This window comes from Serinus canaria, chromosome 7 (genome assembly GCF_022539315.1).
Source record: "Serinus canaria isolate serCan28SL12 chromosome 7, serCan2020, whole genome shotgun sequence".
NCBI classification, from domain to species: Eukaryota; Metazoa; Chordata; class Aves; order Passeriformes; family Fringillidae; genus Serinus; species Serinus canaria.
In genome coordinates, this window is record NC_066321.1 from 23,427,568 (window position 1) to 23,450,919 (window position 23,352).

At 42.3% G+C, this 23,352-nt stretch overlaps 1 protein-coding gene across 2 annotated transcripts in view; it reads left to right on the plus strand.

The window, feature by feature from the left end:
- Positions 1 to 23,352, plus strand: part of ITPRID2 (ITPR interacting domain containing 2) — a 38,831-nt gene that overhangs the window by 666 nt on the left and 14,813 nt on the right. For both annotated transcript variants that reach the window (XM_030241542.2, XM_050976635.1), the window contains 9 exons: positions 88 to 139; positions 4,812 to 4,861; positions 5,702 to 5,758; positions 8,412 to 8,448; positions 9,670 to 9,768; positions 10,228 to 10,436; positions 11,211 to 11,890; positions 15,523 to 15,595; positions 21,756 to 21,844. In XM_030241542.2, the coding sequence (XP_030097402.1) occupies positions 88 to 139; positions 4,812 to 4,861; positions 5,702 to 5,758; positions 8,412 to 8,448; positions 9,670 to 9,768; positions 10,228 to 10,436; positions 11,211 to 11,890; positions 15,523 to 15,595; positions 21,756 to 21,844 (1,346 nt within the window). The remainder of the gene's footprint in view (positions 1 to 87; positions 140 to 4,811; positions 4,862 to 5,701; positions 5,759 to 8,411; positions 8,449 to 9,669; positions 9,769 to 10,227; positions 10,437 to 11,210; positions 11,891 to 15,522; positions 15,596 to 21,755; positions 21,845 to 23,352) is intronic.

Below are 23,352 nucleotides of genomic sequence, written 5' to 3' on the forward strand. Positions count from 1 at the left end.
GGCAGCAGCCCACGGGCCACCGGGACCCCCGCGGGGCTGCCTCGCTGGTACTGACTGTCGGCTTCTCTCTCCTGCTCTGCCCCTAAGGCTGCCACAGCGTTCCCAACGAGAAGATCGCGATATGGCTGAAGGACTGCAGGTGGGTGCTCCCGCCGGCGGGTCCCTGCGGCAGCGGAGGGAGGCAGGGAGGGAGGCGGTCCGGCGGGCACCGGCACCGCCGCTTCTCCGGCCGGGCTGCGCCCGAGCAGCGCCCCGAGCCCGCGTGGCCGCAGGGGAGCTGGCGTTCGGCACCGCTTCTCTCCTTGGCGTCTCATTAATGCTTTCAGCCGCCGGGGGAGGAACTCAGCAGAGGGTCAGGAAGGCAGCGTTACTTAGGAAGCTGCAGTGTTTCTCACCGAGGTGCTCCAGTTTAGAGCTTCCACTGTTTCCTTGCTGGTTTTTGGTGCAGATTTCAAGAAACGGTGCTTCCGCGGCATGGCTCTGTGCTTACGGGCCTTCAGGAGTGTCGCCACAGTTTAGACTAACTTGATTTGTCTGAGTCTATGTCTTCTATCCTTAACTTGAGGCATGATATATGTATTCTGCATTTCTATTACTGTTGCCAAATAATCTTTGGTTTTTAGAACAGGTATTGATGGAATTACTTTTTCTTCATTCTCAGTCCTATAAAAGCACAAGTGCTACATCAGTAGCGGCTGCTTTTGTCCTATCTTTTTCTCCATTCAGCCCTTGGAGGCAGAGTTGATGGGGAGAGGGTAACAATTACCTTTCCAGTAGCTGACAATGACATTTTAAGACCTCTGCTATTTGATATTTCTGGTTTCTTTCTGCTTTTAAGAGCAGCTACATTAAGGCAAGAATTTACCACTGAAATTAGTTATGCCTTTGTGATCTCTTGATCCAGTAAGCAACTGACTGATCTTACTCTGTAACTGAAGTGTGGGTTGCTTTTTAGCTACAGGATCCTCCATATAGTTTTCTTCAGATCTTTACAGGCTGTGCCTTGGATAGGGTGTTAGCAGCTACGGGCTTGAAATCATACTAATCCCTAAAATACAATGTTCAGACCTGACAGCCCATTCTTCCAAAATGCTAGAATGGGAGAAGATTTTTCTGACTTTACCTCAGACCTGGTGTCCCATTGGTCTACTAAACAGTTTTCTTAAAATCAGTATTAATGAATTCAGTGCTTTCTTGGAAGTATTTTTTGAGTGGGGAGGGCAAAAAAAATGTAAGGACTGGAGAGGAAAGAGGCCACCGAGGGTGATATTCTTCCCAATGCTGCACTGCCACTATGTCTAAATCTTGTTTTACGAAGCACAAGTTAACTTTCCTTTTGCTAATACAGAAACACAAATTTAGGTAATTCATGTTTTTGAAACCTGTTGTCCTCCTTGCACAGTAGCCTTTTAAAGTACAGCTGTTTACTACTGTAAGTATTTTGAGAGGAATCTTGTGTTCTGCTCTGAAGGACTTTTAAAACCAGATTTGCTAAACAATGCTGTTCAGACAGGAGTTAGCCCCTGCTCTGTGGCGTGCAGGGTGCCAGTGTCTGCGGTTCATGTCTGGAAGATGCAATCCCAGCTGCCTGTGAAGGGCTGCACAGTTCCTTGTGTTTTAAACTGCAGAATAGTTTAATTTTTTTGTGCCTAATGTACGTGTAAGCAGTTGCTAGCATGTGCAGAAAAGTGATAATGCAATTTGTAGTGTTATAAGTGATTGTATGTATAGAAACCTAGGTAACAATGTACAGAGGAAAAGAGGACAGCATTAACAGAGGACAAAGGAATAGCCCTGCAGGTATTACAGTGTTTTGTTTAAAAATAACTATTGTGAAATTTACAATTTGTAAGTTGTTCTCCCTGAAATTTCTTGCTTGTTTAATAACACTGGTTTTGCTGTCAAGCTTTGGTTGCTAAAAAGTGCGAGCATACACAAACCAAGCTTCTATTTCTGGTTCATGGCACAACCTTATTCTTACAAGTTAACTCCATAACAAGTTACCATGTAGCTATTACTACAAATGAAGATTCAGTTACTGAATACAATATTTTTTCTGTTACATGGTTTCTAAAAGTAGTCCTTCACATTTTCTGAGTTTCTGTACAGAAGAAAATTGGCACTTTTAAAGTCTTGTTTTCTGGTTTGAGTTGGCAGCAGCACAAAAACACCTTAATATCAACCCACTGCATAAATAGATCTGCTTCTAAGTTTTATTCCTTTGTTTGTTTCTAAAGGCATCAATAGTGTTCTAATAAGGATAAACAGAATTAGTGGCTGTCCTTTGATACTTATGTTAGTGGTTTGGGGCTTTTATTACTTGGCATCTCTGTTTCACATCTGCTTTAGAGGAGAGGAGGGTTCCTAATTTCCCATATTATTTACCTTAATAGATATCCATTTTGTTGTTTTAGGATTTTTGTAAAGAAATAACTAGCAACAAACTCCAAAAGCAAAAAAGCAAGTATTTATCATACTGTGATTAGAATTATGGAGGCATAAAAATGTCAGCTGTTACTCAAACTCTCTGCTTCATTCACGTTTTGAGAATCACATGTCTTTGAAAAAGGCCTCTTTTTTTCTCTCCCCAGTACTTTGAAAAGGCATCTTGAAGTAATAAGAAAGCTCATAAAAGTTAAAGCACAAGTGTTTGTATTATACTGATAGATAAAGAGAAATTTTTGTCAACTATATTATGATGACGTGTATTATTTTGATTGAATATATTTAAACTCTGCCAGTAATACAGGGGATGTGGGAGGTATCTAGGAGCCATCTCCTGTAGATATGCAGGAAGTGAGTTCTTGAAATGCCTCAGAAAGAAGAGATTTTTTGCTTCAAGTTTAAAATAAACATGGCTTCTGCCCAGATAAGGTTTTAAAAGCTGAAGTTTGAACACTTCCACAGCGCAGTGCAAAACCCTTGTCTTGAGAGACCACCTGACCACAACTGGTAGCTGAACAAAGTTCTGGGATGAGAGGAAGCCTTGGGGCTGTGTGAGGCAGGGAGACCCCATCCTGAGGGCCCAGCAAGGGGAAGGGTCCCACTGCCCAACATTCCCAGGTGCACAGGGGTGCTCTGAGACAGAGCCATGGGCCTTTCTGGTGGAAAACAACCTGGTGCAGAAAGGCAGAGCTATCTGTGCTGCTGTCCAAAAGGATTTGAGTGTGGTACTCCTCCGTTGTTTAAACTCATGTTTTGTCTAGTTCTTAAGAGCAAGTTTTTCAAAGGCAGGGGTGTGTGGCAGCTGTGTGCAGCCATGCAGGTAGGGCAGCAAGGGGTGGTTGAAAGGATGCTTTTCTGGTAGCTGCTAATGTGCTGTAATGGTGACAGACTGAATTTCAAAAGGAAAATACCAGCTTTGGTGGATGCTTTTACTGCTTTCTGCTAGCCACTGCATGCAGCACTGACCTTGGTGTCAAAGTCAATGCCAGCAAGTTTCTACATTAAAAACATAGAGGCATGGGAGTCACCAAGGAAGGAGAGGGAGAAGATTGGAAGTGCACCGATCAGGACCAGGGAGTAAACAGCCAGCATAGCTATTACCTCAGAACATAAGGCTTCTTGTAGCCTGACAGGTTTAGACAATATAGCCAAAGTTTTTTCAGACTCTGACTGGACAGACCTCCAGAAATGCAGGAGATCTGAGCCTCAGCAGAATGTGTCCTGACACCTGGAATGTGCTTGTGCACCTGGATGCTCTGGCTGTTTGCCTTGGAGTCCCACCACGGTGGGGCTTTGCTTTGCTTTGCTTTGCTTTGCAGAAGGCGTGTTGAAGTGAGCTTGCTCCATATCAGCAGGCTGCATCTGGAGAGAGTGAGCTCTTTTCAGAGGGGAAAGAAAAATAATGTTGTGAAGTGTAAGGTCTGTTAGAAAGCAGATGCAAACTTTCCTTCCTTAATTTGGCTATGGCACCAAAATAAATACTGTATCAGAGCACTGTTTACTTTCAGGTCTTAGGGCAGGTTTATGTGTTTATCTAATTAAAAATCCAAATGAAACATACGTAATGTAGGTGGATAAATCATCTGCATTTCCCCTCTTTGAGTATTATATTTCTGAATTTGTATTGAGCATTGAAAGCTAAAGTTGTGCTACTTAGAAGTGACAAGGCTTTGGTTAAACATGTCTAAGAGACAAGATGTGGAAACATCTAGCTAGTGTCAACAAATACAGTGTGAACCCAGAGTGGGATTGGACCTGTCATTTGGGAGGCTTCTGCTGCTCCTTTCAAGCACCATGAGGTTGGGCAAATCCCCTGCCCTTCAGGCAACAGTTGTGGGAAGGATTATCCAAAAAAGAACTAGTGTGAACAGCCTGTAAGGCATCAGAACTGGCAAGTGACAGCTAACATAGCTGTCAAGATTTTTTTGTCTTGATTCTTCCTGATCATCAAATACAACTTTTCACCCCTCTCTCCAAGAAGTTTTAAACGTGAAGAAAAATGGCAACAGTTTTTGCTGCATAAATGAGATTGAATTAATCCATTCAAAAATTCATGCTTGTTTTTTCTGGGTGTTTTGCTGAGAAATCCATGATTTTCCTCAGCAGGGGCTGCTGCTCCTGAAGGTGTTTGAGCTTTGCAGTTATTATATTTTGTTGTTTTTCTCTGCAAGGTGTATTTATTTAGAGGGCTGGGGGTTGTTTAGGAAGTCATTGCCAGTCGTCAGATGTTTGTGCTTTCTGGGGGCGGAGGGAGGGAAGGAGGGAGGGAGGGACAACGGCTGCTATCACAAGCTTGTTACATGTTGTAAGGAAGGACATGAAGCAGCAAGTTTTTTAAGTAGTGTTAATCTCTTCTGTGGTTTCAGAACGCCTCTGGGAGCCTCCCTGGATGAGCAAAGCAATCCTCTGTTGAAGGGTAAGGAAGGGCTTCACCTACTGAAATCTCTTTTGCTGGAAACTTTGTTTTCAAGGACATTTATGTGAGACTTGGGGTCTTCAGTAGCAAGCCAAATCTGGGTCAGTGTTGCAGAGTTATTCTCGCAGGGGAGCAGTTGTGCCTGAGCAACTGGAGAAGGGGGAAAAGAACCTGAATAAATCTTTCTGGAGATCTTAGTAAGCTCTAAAAAAACTCCCAGATGTGCAAAACAGGGAGGTGATTTTGTCTCCAAACTGGAGAGCACTAAGCAGTCTCTGCCTCTAATAACTGTGGTTGCCACACCTGAAAATTTTACTATCTGAGCAGGTCTGAATACAAAAGTTCAAAGTACAGTGGGAATGTGCAGGTAGTGACAGGATGAAGAAGAATTACTTGCTGTGCCTGGAGTCTTCACTTCACCTCCTAATCTGGTACAGGGAGATGAGAGGGGAATGCCCCAGCTGGGCTCAGACTCTGGACTCTCCTGGTAAGATGTCTGGAGGATAGATAACGCAGCAGCCAAAGGCACAGATGTGCTGAGTGGTACCTTCAGGTTCCCACTTGAAGTTAATTTGCTCACACATTGACTTGGAAGTGTTTCTGAGTGCAAAACCAAAGCAGTGTCGTAGTCGTTCCCTTTCAAAATCATTTTGCTATGTTCTGAAATGTAACTTCTTGCTTCTTACTGCATTTTATCTGCATGAGTAATGCAGGGATTGTAAATAAAGTCTAGTTATTTCTTGTATCAAATGAAGTGTCTTGCTAATATCTTTAGATAAGCAGCTGGAAAGAAAACATTGGAGCATTGTAGTTGTTGGAGTGCTAACTGTATGTTTTCAGGCATGCTGGTGAGAAATGGAGGAAGTTTTGAAGATGACTTATCCCTGGGAGCCGAAGGTGGGTGTGGCAGATTATGACTCTTTTTCTAGCAAAGAAAATTATACTCAGTCATCTGATTTTTATTTTGAAGGACAGCATTGGCTAGAAAAGCAGGATGAAGCACACAAAAAAATGCAGGAAGGTTTGCTTTTTGAAGTTATTTAGACTATTGCTAGAGTTAAACACTTTGGGTCTCTGACCCAAAGGTCAGACGCAGCCCTGAATTTGCTTCTGCCCTCTCATTTTAATACCCATGATGACAGGAAAGCCTGGAACACTCACCAAGGCTGTGAGAAAATGATTTCTCCTACTTGCTCTTCTTCTTGTCTGTGGGTTACTCTTGGCAGCCATGCATGCCCCACTTCCACTGAATCCCTTGGGAGTGGCATGTGCAAGCTTCTGAAAGGAGGAATGAAATTCTGTCAGCCACGAGACAAACCCATTAAGAGCTAAGTGCTTTTAAAAGTGAAAAGCACCAAAGCTGAGTAAGTATTTTGGATCAACCACAATATACACTCTTCTGTTGCTAGCTGCTTGCCTTTTCTTTCTCTTCCCTTTTTTTAAGGGGAAGGAGATGTGACTGTTCCCTGTGGACTTTGTATAAAAGACTTCTTGTCTTGATGTTGATCATAGATCAGAGGTGTCCATAAACCAGCTAGCAAAAGCACTGTGGATTCTGTTCTAACAGAAGCATCTTGTAAAATAGCAAAAAAAAAAAAAAAAAGTCTCACAAGCCATGTCCTGGGTTATCTGTAGAACAGGGGGATATAAGATGTTATCTGCTTTCAGTGTTTAAAAAAAAAGGCACAACTCCCAATTTAGCTTTTAATGTTTTTGAATTACAGCTTTTGCTAAGTGCCAGAACTGGTGTAGTAGAAAGCCCTTTCCTTCCACATTAGTCTTGCCAGTAGTGTCAGAGTAATGGGACAAGGTCTGGAGGAAGGAAATAGATTTAATTTTTAAAGATTTAAGACTTCTAAGGGAAAAAAGTTTATCTGGTAGTGATCTTGATCTGATAATGATGGGAAAGCAATAAATTAGTCTCCTACTGCAATAGATTAAAGAGGATTAAATTTTCCTATTGACAGTCTTTTCCATTTGTTAGGTTGCCTGCAGCACAAAGATTTCATAGAAAAAATTTCTGTGTAATGATAATCCAATAGTCTGAGCCTATGACCGAGAACACAAGAATCAGTGGATTTTAGTACATCATGTCAGTCTTTTCTTTTCAGTTTTTCTCCTTCTAATTTCCAAGGACTGCTGGTTTTTGTGGGTCTTTAGCATGATTTAGCTTGTTCAGATGAATAGATCCCAGCACTAGAACTGCTGGTTGATTTTTCTGGGTAATGATGCGGATGTTTCTGCTGGACTTTGCTTCCCATCCAAGAACAAGGGGACAACAGAGCTGCTTGGAGCAGGGCTGCATGCCCTGCCAGACAGAGAGCCCCTTTGAGGCTGGGATGAATGGCCTGCCCTTGTGCAGCCATGACTGCCTGAGTCCAGATGCAAGCCAGAGCCCTGTGTGAATGGTACAGAGGGCATTGGGCAGGGCCCTGTAACCCCAGCCCACTGCTGAGCTGGTAAAACCCATGGTTCAGCTGTTCAACTTAGTCACTGGATAATCCTTACAGAGAGGCTTACCTTCCTATTATAGGCAAGAGTATTGAAAAGAAGAGTTGTGGGTCTGTGTTTTGCATACATTTCTTTGTGATGTCTCTGAAACCAAGAGAGAGGCTGAGAGGTTCCTGTGTTCTACTCACAGGTGCTGACTTTACCCTGCTGGCACAGCAGGTCGAGATGTAGGGTTTTCCTGGCAGTGTGTGACATCACTCTTTTCATAGCTGATTCTGAGGGCTGCTATAACAGACACGTGCTCCTTGCCTGTCTCCTGGGGCAAGTTGTTAATGCTGAGTTGTCTCTTTGGGGAACCCATAATTTAAGTCTGAAGTTCAGTTCTGAAAGAATAATGCTGCCTGGAACATTCCCATGTGATCCAGCTGTGGAAAGTGCTGACTTCCCTGTCAGCCTGGTGACCAGGTGTTTGGTACCTGGGAGATAGCCTTCCTCCTGAGGCTGTCAACTCTGAGCCCTATCAACTATCCCTCCTGCTCTATCAATGTCTGCTGGCCCCATCAGCACCAGGGGCTTCACTGAGCTCTCTGGTCCATGTACTGCACAGCTCAGGCAGCCAGGGCCCTGCCCCACTTTGCTGAACAAATAGTCTCAGCACCTGGCCGTGGGGCCAGCTGCCTTTCTTATATTCTTTACTTTCTCAACTGGAGCAATCTTTGCATGCCTGCTTGTCCTCCTCCCCTTCCCACCCAGGAACAGCCCTGCAGCTGGTAATCATGGCTTCGGTTGCAAAGCAATAAATGGTTTATATAACAATTACCAGCTTATCGCAATTTAAATTTTAAGTAATGAGATTAATGACAGGATGTAAACATGTATCCATATGAGGTTTAATTGTAAACAGAGCTTTAATAAACCAGATCATTTTTATATCAGCCATATATTAGAAACCCTTGACAATCCCATTTTTATGGAAGAAGTAAAATCTGGTTTTTGCAGGACTGTTGGTATGCGTGCTCACTGTCCGCTTCTTCGTACTGATTGTGAGAAGCGTAGTTCTGAAGAGCTCTGGATATAACTTCTTCTTCTTTCTCTACAGCCAATCAACTACGGAGTGATACCCAAACAGAAACATGGTAAACATATTTTTTTGTGTTTGTTTACTTCAGAGGAATATTTATACTGAAGGGTAGGGGGGAGAATGGGCAGTGGAAGTCATGGGGGCTACCACGGAGCTGCAGCTCTTCTGCTTGTGTCTGTTTACATGAGAGTGAAGGAAGTGATACAGATAACACAGAAAGAGCCGTTAGGAGGTGCAGAAAAAAAAATTAAGATTTTATATTCTTTCAGCAGACCTGACGTAGATTTTGGAGTAGCAGGGGGAAAACAGAGAAATGACAAATCTTAGCAATGTTGCATGATTAACCTTCTTTGCCTCACTGATTGCTCACTGTTTCAGAAATTTCAAGGGAAAATTAGTTTTACCTGTCACAGCAGATGTGTTTTGGGAGCAGGGAAAAAAGACTTTGAGAGAGGAGAGAGATGGTTAGAACTTCTAAGTAAAATGTGCTGAAACTAAAACCCCACTGAGACTTCACTGAATACTGCACAGCCCCTGTGGAAAGCATCCTCTCTATTCCTCCTGAGTTGGGCTCCATAAATAAATATACACTCCTAGGTGAATCCTCTGCCACCTTTGGTTTCTTGGTGGCTGTTCGGGGGGGAACAGTTTGTTCCTCAGAGAGATTAACCAGAAAAGTATGTTTGAACCCAGGATACCACCTAATGCTCAGGCAGCTTCCCCAGATGCAGGGAAGAAATAGTTTGGGATTGGGAAAGAGACTGGCTAGCAGTGTGGGCTGGAGCTTGTCTTGCTTCATTTCCCTGGGAGCCTCTTCAGTTTCCCCAGCCAGGTCTGAGCAGGTGGCACCTGGGGTGAGCAGGGTATGTGGAGAGGGTGCCCTTACATGCAGAGGTGGTCCTGCTGGAGGAGGCAGTGGCCCAGGGGAGGCAGGAAAAGGCAGGGCAAGGACAGCTCACCCGAGGCTGGGCTTCCTTACTGGAGGAGGGTGGGAACAGGGAGGGTGGGGCAGCAAGGGCAGATCGGGGGTGGTTTTCCCAGCTCGCATTTGCCTTCGTACTGTCGTACTGCCTGTGTGCATTTTTACTGAGGTGGCCCAGGGTTTGCTTTTGTTTCTGTATTTCAATAAATGACATGGATAATATAAACCAGAGAACACTGAAGGGAGAAAGAGAAATTCAGCAGTGCTGGCAGGTTAGCTCTCCAGTGAAACAGAGAATCAAGTCCCTGAACAGAAGAGGTTTGTCTCAGGGGTCCTCTCTGGTTGTGTTGACAGCAATGGTGTACTGGCAAAGGACAGGAGGCTGCAGTTCCATCAGAAGGGGAGAAGTATGAACTCTACCGGCTCTGGAAAAAGCAGTGCCACTGTTTCAAGGTAAAACTGTGCTTTAAAGGTCTGTTTCTGTTACATGGACTTGGCTTGTTTTATGTGCCTTGATGCATTTAGTAGCTGAGAAAGGAATTTTCATTTGGTTGCTTAGAAAACTTCTGTTTGTCTTTTGTTCTGGTTTTCAGTAAATGCTAACAAATGGACCTAAACATTAAAAATGCCTGAATTTTTAATGGCATTTTAAAATTTGGGCTCTGCAGAATAGGACTGATTTTAGAAATTATGGGATTGGATCTGTGATGTGTCTGGGCCAATGGCTCTCATAATGGGAACGAAAACTTGAGATGCAGAGATCTCCACAATTATTTCCAAAACTTGTCTTGAGTTGTAGGAGTCAAAAGTTCAATAAACCAAAGTGGTTACTGGGCTGAGTTAGCAGTTTGATAGAAGGGACTGGATCTTAAAAGGAGACATATGGATGTTTAACATCTTTCATTTGTCTAGCGTTTCTGAATTACTGGAGCTTTATGAGGAAGATCCTGAAGAAGTGCTCTATAACCTTGGGTTTGGAAGAGATGAACCAGATATTGCTTCAAAAATTCCAGCAAGATTTTTTAATTCATCATCATTTGCCAGAGGGATAGATATCAAAGTGTTTTTGAATGCCCAAATACAGCGTATGGAAGTGGAAAATCCAAGTTTTGCTTTAACAAGTACGTATGTTTTTGAAGTACTGTTTATTTATGGGTTTATTAGCTATGTAAACAACCCCAGAAGAGGTGTGTAACTCTGCTACAGCCTAAAGGTAACATTCCATTCAGAATTCATAATAAAACTCTTGCTTGGTCTTAAATAGGCAAGAGGTGACCACCAGGGTGGTACTCCGTGGGGTGAGTGGAAGGGTTTGTAGTGGAGGAGGGAAATAAAAGGCATCCTGTAAGCTATGCTGCCTTCTGGTTTGTATCATTCTCATCTTTTCTTCTGTTGCAGCTTTAGAGCACTGAAACAAATGCAATATCCCTCTGTTTCTGGTGTTCTTCAGTCGCTGGGTGGGATTTTTTTTCTGGGTGGCAGTGACCTATTTTTGTCATTGTTGAAATCTGGGGCAGTTTTTCTATGGGCTTGGACAAGAGCTTTGTTGGATCAGCAATGAGTGCTGCTGAAATGAGGGCATAGCTGTCCTTTTGTAGTTGTAGCTGGAAAGAGCAATGTGAGTAACACTTCCTTTCTAGCATTTCGTAAATAAACTTGCATTCACACACATATGCCACTGATTTAATTTGGGAGAACTTTGCGTGCTGTTCTTCTGCATTTAGTAGAGATTCTTTTCTTGCATAGTAGGGTATGACTTTCATCTTACAGGTCTAGGAAGTGATCATTCAATCTTAGAGGCACTGGATAAAAGTAGGAGGAGGTTTGTGGGGTTGGGCAGAGATTATGATCAAAATTCCCTCTTCAGGTATGCCTTGTGTTTCATTCCTGTGCAGGTCGTTTTCGTCAGATTGAAGTGCTTACTACTGTGGCCAATGCTTTTTCTTCTTTGTATTCTCAAGTCTCTGGGACTCCTTTGCAGAAAATTGGTAGTATGAATTCAGTGTCTTCCAGCAAAGAGGCATCCAGCCCTCCCCCTCTGAATCGCAGCAACACAGCCAGTCGGTTAATGAAGACCTTGTCAAAACTCAATCTGTGTGGCACACAACAAGCTGATGGCAGCAGCTCCTCAAGTCCTTCGCCTGTTGAAAAAGGGAAAAGTCCAGCTGAAGTAGGGAGTGAGGAAAATGATGTTAAAAATGATTCTAAATTGCCAAAATATCCTAAAAAGAAAGACTGTCCCTCTTTTTTGGCTCCTGTAAAGGAGGAGATAGCTGGCAGTCGCGCAGAGAGACCTGTGCACCTCCCTGCTGCGGCTGACGGAGCACAGGAGGGTTCTGTGCCTCCAGCAGATGGGCAGGGTGGCAGCTTGGCAAGTGCCCAGGACAGACCATGCGAAGAACCCGGGCTTTTGGACTCGCCAGGCCTCAGCAGCAGCTCCAGTACCTCCGACAGCAGTGTCCTGACACAGAGACTGTGCACGGCATCGCCGGGGAGAGACCCCTGCGCTCCCCTCGCAAACCCGTCCGTTGTGAACCTCATGCTGCAGCAGAAGGACTCCTTTGAGATGGAAGAGGTGGGTGAAGATACATGGCTTTCTTTGTGCATACAGTTTACATAACTCCCTGTCTGCCAGCACAGGAATGTTCCCTCCTGTGCAGTTGACGGTGCTTTCTCCAGGAATACTTTAAATTCTCTGAGTGTTGCGCTTTCTCAGCAGTTGCAGGCTGCTCTAATTGATCCTCTTAATGGGGTGACTTGCTGCTGCTGCTGCTGTTGTTCCTAAGTCAGTGGGAAAGTTCTCATTCTTTATTTTTTTTATAATCAAATTCAGGTAATTGCTATCACTGGCATAACTCCTGGGAAGGTTTCCCTGTGTAAGTAAATCTAGGTTAGGCTTTGTATGCAGCAAAACCTTGTGTGTTTAGTTTTTACTTTACTGAAATTGTTAACTAGAAGTCATTGCTTTTGTTGCCTAGAAGTAAATTCAGTTTATTAATTGATGTTTATTAAAGATAAATTCGTGAATAAAGCAAGAGTTTTGTTGCAGTGAAGGAGGGGCTTTCATGCAGCGTGAGGTGCTCGTCTTGTGCAACTTTCGGTTTTGATTACAATCTACTCCAAACTGATTTATTTGTTCTCTGGAAATTGGCACATTGAAAGTCGCTGTGACATGACTTTTGGCAAGGCTTAATTACAAAGCCTGTGCTAGGTGTCTTTTAACATCTTTGTATATGCAGATATCCATTTTCATATTGATAATTGCCCCAAAGGAATTTTAATTCCCAGGTTCCTGTAAGTGATTTGTTTATTAGGCTAGTAAACATATAGCTTACAGATTGAAGAATGCAATTTTTGTATAGACTTGCTGCTCAAATTGTAAGAACTGTCTCAATATTCTTAAATGAGTGGATGCTTTTGTGGGCACATTTCAATGTGACTGTTAAAATTTCAGCACTTAAGTTTTTTGTCTATGTGAAATAGATACATAAAATTTAGGATATTGTGATTTCAATGGTGAAAAGAAGAAAGCAAGTGAATAGAAAAGTCACAGAATTTTACAGTGAATGATGAAGTGATGATTTAGAAGATACTGTGTCTGGTGTCATATTGTCATGACAAGCTCTTCTAGATCAACTAATGTAGTAGCTGAAGGCACTCATTAATCAAAAAAAAAGGTAATCAAGCCTCTTGTACTTCCTAGCACTTGTTTATTCCAGTGTGTCCTACCCACATGTTGTGTGGCCATCTACTGAACCAGAGCAAAGGACTAGTCCAGTTAAGAGGGGAAAAAGAAACTCAGTGTATTTTGATTTATTTCTTTTTCCTGGCTTAGTTTTCAGCCAGATAATTTTCTTGATACAGCTTGTTGTGTAGCTACAAAAATGTTTGCATTGGCACAATTGGATAGGACTGAGCAGTAATGCATTTTGCCGTATGTTTCAGAGGAGAAATCCATTTTTGGTACCCTTGGGCAAAACTGAAACAATTAATGTATTTTATATACATGCATATACATGTGTTTATATTAAAAAGAGGTGTGGATTTTTGCTTCAGAGTAAGCTGGCTGGAAAGACTCGCTGAATTCTGCTCAAGTGTGATGTGTTGGCAAAGTTTTGGTTGCACACTTTGTGCAGTGATGCCAGGCATAAACACAGCTGTTTTGGCAACACAATATATAATGTGGGATGGGATTGTGGTGGATTTTTTTGTTTATGCAATATAGTATATACTTATCAACTGCCTACAGATCCCTAGGAGGGAGGGATTCAGTTTTGCTGAAGATATTTTAGAACAATTCCTGGCAGTGTGATTTTATTTTTGTGCGTCTCTAAGCAGGGTGTAATGAACAATAAAAACTGTATTAGAAACAGTGACAATAACTCCTCCCCCTGTTTTCCTAGCTTGGCTTGGAGTGCATTCTTATGCATAAGAAAGATGACAGATATATCAAGGAAGTTCTTTCCAAGGCTTACAAATGCCTTGGAGGTTTGCATGCCCTTCGGAAGTCTGTGGCTGTGAAGATAGCTGGTGTGGGAGTGAGTCAGGACAGGATTTCCCCCAAACACCCACTCCTGAGGTGGCCAATGACAGTCCTGAAGGTCACTTACCAGCATGAATATTGGCTGGAGGGATGGGGAAGGAGCTTCTGGGTGCTTGAGGAGCTGTACCGTGCTGCAGACACGGAATGCTGTCTCCCAGCCGGGGACAGGAGGTGGATGGTGTTTAAATGAGAAGAGGCTTAGCTTTTGGAAAGCTGCAAATTTAGCCATCAGAAACTGGGAGGTTTGAGAGAATCAAGACATCTTCCTGAAGGCCAGTTTTATTTAAGTGTCTGTAAGATTACTTGTTGTTCTTTGATAAAAAAAAAAAAAACCCAACAAAACAACAACAACAAAAAGACCCCTAAATTTTTCCTAGTCATAAATGATGAGCACCTTCTGTGGTCCCCTGCACTTGGATGAAATAAGGATTTATCCCTTTGGTACAGCCTTCATCTCCTAAGAGAACAGAAGCCACTAGGTTTATTGTGCAAAACTAATGCTTTTCACTTATTAATGGTGAAAAGTTCAGGCCAAGTACTCCTCAAAACCTTTGTAACTAAGAAAATGCACTCTTGTGGCTGCTATACACATGCGATCAGTGCAAATATATAAAATTAGTATTTGGCTCATTTTAGTCAAATACTAATTTTGGCTTATCAACATCAGTATCTTGATTTTTACACTTTTAAGTTGATAAAAAATTGAGATAAATTATTTGCATGATTCTTTTGAAACTGGGCTGGTAGCCCATTAGAGGGAAGGGTTGGGGATAGTTGGATGGGGGTTGTGCATATAGACTTGTGTGTGATCCATTAGGATTTTTTCGGGATCACATGCAGAAAGAGAGATCATATTCTAGGTTTTGAACCAAACAAAGGCCTCCCTGTTCAGATTTTAGGCATATTCTATTCATTGTTTGAACATTTGCCTGAGAACTGCTTTCTTAGTAAGACTGTTTCACAAAGTTACTGAGTGAAAGGATTCATTTTTATGTAGTTTTAAATTTCCCACTTGAAACGTGCATGGATCTGAATAGATTATCTTCCTTTTCTGTGCTGGAAGACATAAGAATTATTTCCCTGAGTAGTGGTGTGGTGAAATCTGGAGTAGATTCTGGCTGGGTCTGGGTCCTTCTGCTGGAGGACTGGTGGCTTGTAGGAAATAGTTGGTAGGGCAGCAGATGACAGTCCATGTGTGCTGACCTCCTGATACATTTTTCTACATGTATTGTACTTGTTTATGTTCAAATGAAGGGCCAAGAGATCTGACTGGAGCAAGACAGTAGTGTAAAGGTGGTCAGAGGTGTTGTCACCCAGTAATTTTAGTGTTTTGTCAAAGAGGAACTGAGAGCTCTGTGTTGTCACAGGAAGTGATTTCCAGGTCTTTTGCCTGCAGTGGGTAACCAAAGGGGGGAGGTCTGTGCCCTGCCTGGGAGGTGCTGCCCAAGGATCACTGTTCTCCTGCAGGAGCATTGCTGAATGCCTGGTGAAAGGTGGTTCAAGGAGATCACAGTTTGCTCCTTCAACCAGTGTAGGCTGTTCAGTTGGAGGGAAAAAAACCACCAGAACCTCCTGCATGTGTGGTGTGTATAGCTTAGGCATTCCTAAGCACAGGAATATATTCCAGTTGGCCTGACAAAATATTCATCTCCTCTTCCTGATAGATCCAGAGCACAGAGGGGGATCTACCTCACGTTTCAGCTACACATCAGCTAGCAGTGACCAAGTCAAGGAAAGGTGAGTAGACTGCAGCCTCTTTGAGGACATCAGACTGCTGAGTGTCCTTCCATCTCTGAAAAGCTGATTCAGATATTTTAAGCTTCTAAAGTTTTTTTTTTCTCTCTAGAAATAAAAAAGATTTCTTTTTTAGCTAAATCACAGAACATTACTACAAAGTGGCAACCAAATTACAGGCAAGACAACAGCCCTATAACCTCACTGGCTGTTTTCACTTTTGTGTAATTGATGGTAGTTCAGATGGCCTGAAATGTTAATTCAGGTTGTGTGGGATTTTTTTTTTTCCTTAGTAGATCCTGTAATTTAAGATACCCATTTAAACTGAAATTACATTGTTTTAAACCTAAATTGCATGATAGATGCAGCTTTTTCCTATGCACTACTGCTCTGTCTGCAGGGTGCCTGCACAGAAAACTAGTGTCTCTACACCCACGTGGAAACTCTAGTCCCTCACATGGAGGATGCTGTGCACTGGCTGTTGTGGTTCACTTAGTTTGTGCTTTCATCTCAAATTCTTATTTATGTGTTTTATGGCTTGGGAGGGGAATAAAGCTGATTTTAAAGTTTTTTTTTGTTATTGTTACTTTGCCCAGTGTGGGCAAGTGAAGTTCATTCTCTAGCTGATATATTTAATTAAAGAGGAACTAGAGCTTGTTGCACTTAGGGAGGTGCTTAGATGCATGCAATTTCTTGGTGAAACATGAATAGCATCTCTAGATACTTAAGAGAGGCAGAAAAACCTGTCTAAAGAAACACAGATCATCTTATTTGCATTTGCACAAATGGATTGTCAGTTGTGTGACCTGTCAGCTGGATTGCATGAACATGGTTGAGAGTGCCCTGGAGTGCTGGAGAGTAATGCCTGGTTATTGGTGATAGCTTGTGCTACTTGTTCATCAGTGTTCTGCACAGCACAGCCTGCTGCTCACTAGGCTTCCTCTGGTACAAACATAGGCCACTAGGGATTGCCAGAAACTGAATCTCTGACTGTTCCTTGTACTTCCTCCTTACATGCTTCCTCCTTCCTCCACCTGCTTTACCACATGACCACATGAAACAAAGTGCACTCTTTATAGGGCAGGTCTCCTGTTTGCTGGCCTCTCCAGCTTCAGGGAGAGCTTTTCAAAGAAAACCAGGTTAAGGAACAAGGAGCTGCAGTCAGGGAGGAGAAAAAATAAATTTTTTCATCTTTTCTGCTCCCAGTAGTTATTTTACCCTCTTATTCCACCACACAAGAAAGAAAAGTGAGATGGTCCTGTGTGTACTCCTAGTGCTGAAAGCTACCAACAGTTCTAGCAATGGGACTGCAGTCTGACAGAAGCAGGCAGTGCTGGGTCATGTTTCCCAGGCACTATGTCCCTCCTGTTTCTGAATACTCTTTGCACAGAGTAGTGGTGACACTTTGTTATCAGGCAGGCATTGCCTAGAGTGTTCTATGAGTTATCTGACAAGGGTATCAATGCCTGCACATTTGCTAAAGTCAGTCTGAGACCAGCATTTTATTTCACCTGGGAGATGTGAAAAATTTAAGACTTTGTTGTATGTGAATTTCAGTCAAGTTGCCAAGAGGGCAGACGTTTGACAGAGAACTTAACCAAAATGTAAGAAAACTGTAGCCAACTTTTTTTTTGCAAATTGTCCAACATGAGACAGCACAGAGGCCTTAGAGCCTGCTTTCTCAGAGAGTGGATGTTCACCAAGTTAGAAGGCATCCAAAGTTAGTGGTCACTTATTAAAAATGCTGGCCATAGTCTGAATGTGAAATGCACTCTCACTAGCAAACTCGTGAGGTGGGATCAGCATAAAATTCAACCTCAGGTCCTCTGTTGCAGTGTGATTTCAGTTGACAATCCTTATACAAACCCACCTTTTTCAGTGGCTTTGTCTCTACAGTGTAACTAAAGGTTTGTTCCAGATGAATACTTCCCCTGAAGGAATACTTCTGTACTTCTTTTTTTGTGTGGTGGTATTTCTTTATCAATTAGTAGGGTTGGTGTTCTTTGGTACAGATTATTAGAAACCTTGCAGTGTCATTTTACATCTACACAGTGGGCTATGGGTGCTTTCTCTGAAATTTACAATGGTTTGTAAGGCATATTAAGAAGGTCTTCATTAAGAAGTGAAGTACTCAAATGAAAAAAAAAAAGCCATTCTCTTTCCTACTGAAATAGTCTGGTTGACTGTTGACTATTATGGTTGAACAGCACAGTCTGCTGTTGTTTAGACTGCTAATTGAAGCATGTTTCTTGTCTCAGTTGTTTTAGGAGCACAAGAATGAAAAGCTTCAGCTAGTTTGCAAACACACAGCACTGCTAAATGTCCACTATTAAAAAGTGTATTGCAAAGTTATCTGGTAGAATGGTTTGTTAGTACAAAACCAAAATTCCTGTGTACATACCATACAGCAGCACCTTGCCTTCCAATAAAATGCCCCAAAAGCAAGACAAAACCAGGTACAGTGCCTATAGGAAAAAGTATTCTCAAGACACTGCAAATTGTGAATGTCTGGTTGTTGGCATCAACATGGTTCTGTGAAATTTTGAGCAGCCACAGACCTGTTTCTTTTAAGGTTATTGGTTTTGCAAGTTTAATCCTTGAAAGGGAAGAAAGCACATCATCAGCACTTCCTGTCCTTAATATATTATTGTATTTATAGCTCTCTGTGGGTGCAGCTCCACAGGAGATTGGAGATGGGGGAGTGAGAAGAAAACATCTGGAACAGATTTAGTATTTGTGGGAGTCTGTGCTTATCTGTCCAGATGCAAGGAAATCCCCAGGGACTCAGAAATTTTGATGCAGGGCTCCCTATTGGGCTGGTTTTGTTAGTGCTGGGGTGCATGGTGTGATCAGTATGCAAAGGAGGGACAACTGATATTTAATCCCATAATGAAATACCTCATAGTTGAGTTGGAAATGTTAATTTAGTTATTATCTTATAAAATACAGAGTGCATTAGAACTTTTCCAATAGTGCAGGTACAAGAAACAAATGTTAAAACTTTATGGACAGTTTCCACATATTTCTTCTCTTCTGTGGGAGCAGTTGAGTGACACAGAAGAGGTGAGACTGACACTGGTAGCTCATTATTATGTTACAATAGATGAACTAATCATTTCTCTGACAGGGATGCTCTGATCAATCTGCTCTCATGTTTTGTAAACCACAGACTTGATTCTTCATCATGTGTTCTTTGTTTAGAACATTTTCAGTTTATTTAGTTTATTTATGAATACTCAATTTGTTTTTACATATATTCAGTGCCCAGATATACTTGGATATATTTTAAATATGGTTTAAAACAACAATCCAAGAAGTATTTTAATTTGTGCTCTGTTAAGCTGGGATGGGAGTTTGATTGTTCCTGCTGGTTTTGTTTGTTGTAGTTGGTTCCTTTTTCCACACTTTCGTTATTATCCTGCCCCTGGCCTCCTCCCAGTAGTTCAGAAGATTTCCTCTGTGTAGTATTGACAGTAGCTTTGAGTGGCAGAGTCAGTATTGTGCAGTGGTACCTTTATAGAAGGTACAGTTGCCTTGCTGGGGTTGCAGAGGGCAAGGGATGATCCCAGCCTGGCCCCTGTAAACCAGCCTTTGGTGCTGAGTTTTCTGCACTCAGGGTGAAGAGAGGGGACCCATATCTCATCGCAGACTCTTTGTATTAAGAGTCTTCTTTGCCAGGAGGCCCTTTAGTCAAGATCCAAATGTAAATCTGTAGCTTTTTTTGAAGTGTTTTCCTATTTTCCCCTTGATTGCTTAAATCTGAGAGATATCCAGGTGCTGTAGAGCAGTCTACATAGCTGGATCAGTCTTGTCAAGAGGGTGGATACCATTATGTATCTGTACATCCCAGTGTGCTAGTTGGTATTTCCAGTCTGTACAGAACCAAACCTTGTCATTTCACTACTGATTCAGTAGAGATTCCAGCTCTTTATAGTTTTTTACTGCACTTACAGCATAGTGATATTGTGCAGAACCCTGAGAATTTGCAAAGGACCAGGGTAAGTTGTGGTAGAAGATGACTACTCAGAAAATATCTTTTCTGATTTGCTTTAAAATGTTAAAAAATCCTAGCAGCTCTGTAGCACAGAAAGCAAAGGATAACTGTGGGAAGGGGCTAGGTCTCCTTAGGTTGAACCAGGGCAGTTTGAATCTGTTCATACTGTGCCAGTCACTTGCCATGGATAAATGAGGCCAGTGTGAATGACTGCTCTAGGCTGATCCCTTGCCTAGTGGTATCTGTCCTGAGAGGCTGTCAAAGCATGTCCATAAATGACCAGTGCTATAGAAAATTATCTGAAAGACTGATTTTAACTTTAGTACTGTGTGTCTGAGAAGCCCAAGAATTGATTTCAGAAAACATATAGATGTAATTTTCCTTTCTATAGCTGAAAAGGAAATACTGACTGAGAAGAAAGCAGAAGGGCAGGTCAGTATTCTGTTGAACAGTAATGAAGTTCATGCACATGCACTGGTGAATTACTTTATCTGAACTAATTGGGATCTCTTCCCTAAGAGAGGCTAAGGCTTTCACCAGTAGTGTTTTTTTTCTTTTTCCCTTCTATTAAAATTCACCAGATAAGAAAAGAGACAGAGGAGGCTGAATGTCTGGCAACAAAATTAGATAACTATTCACCATGAGGAAGGTAACAGCTTCCCCCCAGCTACAGCTGTAGTGGCATGCTGTTCGTGGCATGCTCTTTCAGCTGTATTAAGTGACTTGGTCAGTTAATAAGATCCAGTTCTCAGGGAAGTAATTTCCATTGTCCTTACTGGGAGTTGGGTGGGGATGTCTGTCTTGAGGTAGAAAAGTTGTTTGTCATCGCAGGATATTGTGGCTACCATGATAACAGAGCAGCAGCACAATTTGAAAGGCACTCCCTAAAAGCTGTGTGACATCACTGATCCGGAAGCTTAGTGGGCAGTTTGCCTCTACTGGTGTTCACAGGCTGTTGCAGGCTCTTACTTATGTCTGTATTAGTTAAATGTTTATCAAAATTAATACTAAAAAATTACTTGTGAATATCCAACAGTTTTTATAATGCATGCCAATGCATTGAGCTGTGAACTGGGATACATTATGTGACTACATTTAACTGGGGCAAAATTCTGCATTGAGCCTTTGAGAAGAAAGCAGCAAGCTTGCCTAAGGCTTGAGAAGAGAAGGTGACAGGGTCCTGGGGCTGCAAATCACTGTAGTTACTTCCCATCTCCAAGATTTTATACTTCTGCTGAGATCTAAAGGTGAGGTAAGGTTGTTGCCCCCTTCAGGCTAGCTAAAATGTTTCTGGTGCCATAAGGTAAACATTGCACTTAGTGGGTGCCTCCTGTGTCCAGTCAGGAAAAATATACATGCAGTAGTGTGCTGCAGGGCTTGCTGAGATCTCTCTGCAAAGCTGCTTAGTGAGTGCAGTGCTTGCACCAGAGGAAATCACTCCTGGGAAGCACTTAGGGTTTTAGAGCCTCTTTAGGCTATTTTAATGCTTACCTAATGAGAGTAGAAAGGAACAAGCAGGAGGATCTTATCTCTCATGTGTAAAAGGAGCCCTGGGAATGTGCTTTGGCAGATTGCCCATTGATGTGTAAGGGATGTTCTGCATTTGTCTGCTAACCCAGTGGAGGACCCTCTCCTGCAGTTGGCAAGTCCTCCACATGGCCCTCTCTGCCCAGGTGCTGCTGTCCTTTTGGGTGTGCGGGGTGGTGTTGGCTGGTAGGAGACCAGTATCTTCAGTATCCCCATGATCAGGAGAGGTGTCAGCAGTGATCTTCAGTATCCCCATGATCAGGAGAGGTGTCAAATCTGTACTTTTCAACACAAAAGCAACTCTTCCACTGCCTATGTGTGAATTGATTAGTGATGCAGTTTTGTGGCAGGAGAACTCCAACAGTGGCAGTATCTGCAGAGGTTTTTTTCCTCAGCACAGGAAGGAAAAAATGTAAAAAATGGTTGCTTGAAGTTTCACAAGTAGGGCTTTGGGTGAGAGAGGTTTTGCTTGAAACAAACAAATTGTTTCTCTGTTTCATTCAAAGTGGAACTTGAAAAGCAATTGTATTACCCATTTCATGGTTTTTTGCTGTAAAAGGAAAGCTTGTATTGACTGGGATTGGTCTTGAAAGGCTGTGATTTGTAAAGTAATTACAGTTGGGTTTTGGTTGTTTGAAACAGATCAGCTCTTAAGGACAGCAAGTCAGCACTCTGACAGCAGTGGCTTTGCTGAGGACTCTACAGACTGTTCTCCATTCAGCCAGCTTCAGGTAAGGTTCGCATCCTGTGGTTGAAATACTCCTGATTAGTGTGAAACACTAGCTTTACTGTGAAGATAGACTAATTTTAGTTGATCTTGACCTTCCATGCTCTTTCTTGTTCCAGTTTCTTTGATCTTAGTCCCAGAAATTGCTGTGATGCTGACCAGAGACCCCATGTCTTAGGGAAAGCTTTTGTTCCAGCCTGGTGTTTAGCTGTGTGCTCAGTACACATGCTTGCACAGCATTGTATCTGATATTTTGGAGAGCTGTTCTCCTGGTTCTCCTAAAACATTCACACAGTAATAGCCATGATTTGATTGGTCTGTCAGTCAGCCAGAGAAATGCTTTGAGACCTAGACCACAGCCCAAAGGAATAAATGGGATTCTGGGTATCTCCAGCAATTTCATTTCCATAGTTTGTATCTGCTGAACTGTTTCTTATGCTACGACATGTTTCTCCTGTGTGGCACACCAAGCATTTTAAAAGCTGTTTGGCAGTTACTAAGAAGAGTTTTTTACCCTCTTCATCTGTCAGTGTCACTTGTTCATTTTGGTGCTGGAATTCTGGTTTAGTAGTTCTCCAACTGAGTACCAAAATAAAAGCCAAGAGGGTGTTGGTTTTTGTCTCCCTTAAACATCAGCTTAATGCTTTCCAAGAGCAAGAAAGGGAGGAATAAAGGGAAAAATGATCCTGAGTCCCTGCAAAGAGCATAATCATCTGACATACTTCTTCAGCTCCCTCCAGTGCTGTGAGTGCACTGAAGTTGACAGGCATGTTAGAAGGTGACTCAGAGGAGAGTTGGTCACTCCTGATCTTTATGTTGGTTGCAACCTGATTAGGAGCCCACTAAAAGTATGTTGCAGCTAGGTACCCTTTCACTGGAATATTGCTGGAGTTGATCTGTGTCAGCTGTAAAGGGAAGAGATTTTTCTGTTATGCTGTTTTGAAAAGGTCTGTTGAGGCTGCATGAGGTTTGTACCATGGAATTGCTAGGCTCTCCTCTGCCACCTTCACTCCTTAATTCTGACCAAGTGCTGAGCTGAATTCAGAAAATACGGGTGAATGATGCAGCTCGGGGAAATGAGAGCTAGGCAGCTAGTGAAAAGAACCTGTGAAAAGAGGAGGGGATATGGAGGACTATATATTGTTTCTTAAAAGTATGGTAATTTAGTGCCATCTACTGTTAAATTATTGACTCTTGCACCCATAGCCTTCCTCTGAAACTCAGGAGAGAACTCAAAATTTGAACTATATTGTCTTTCATCTCTGACTTGCATAATTAAGATTTCTGAGGTAGATTTTGCTGTTGAGATAGGGTATTCTGCATTTCCTAATGCTACCCTTCATTTCACTGTTGTGAATCTTTATAAATGGTAAATGCTTTGTACCATGACCCAGCTATCTGTATGTCATCACTACTTAAAATACTAGCATTGTATTCTTCTTGCTCTTACTCCTTCGCCACTTCTGTTCTTCTTACAATATTGAATTTATTGTCAAATCAAAGGAATGTGTG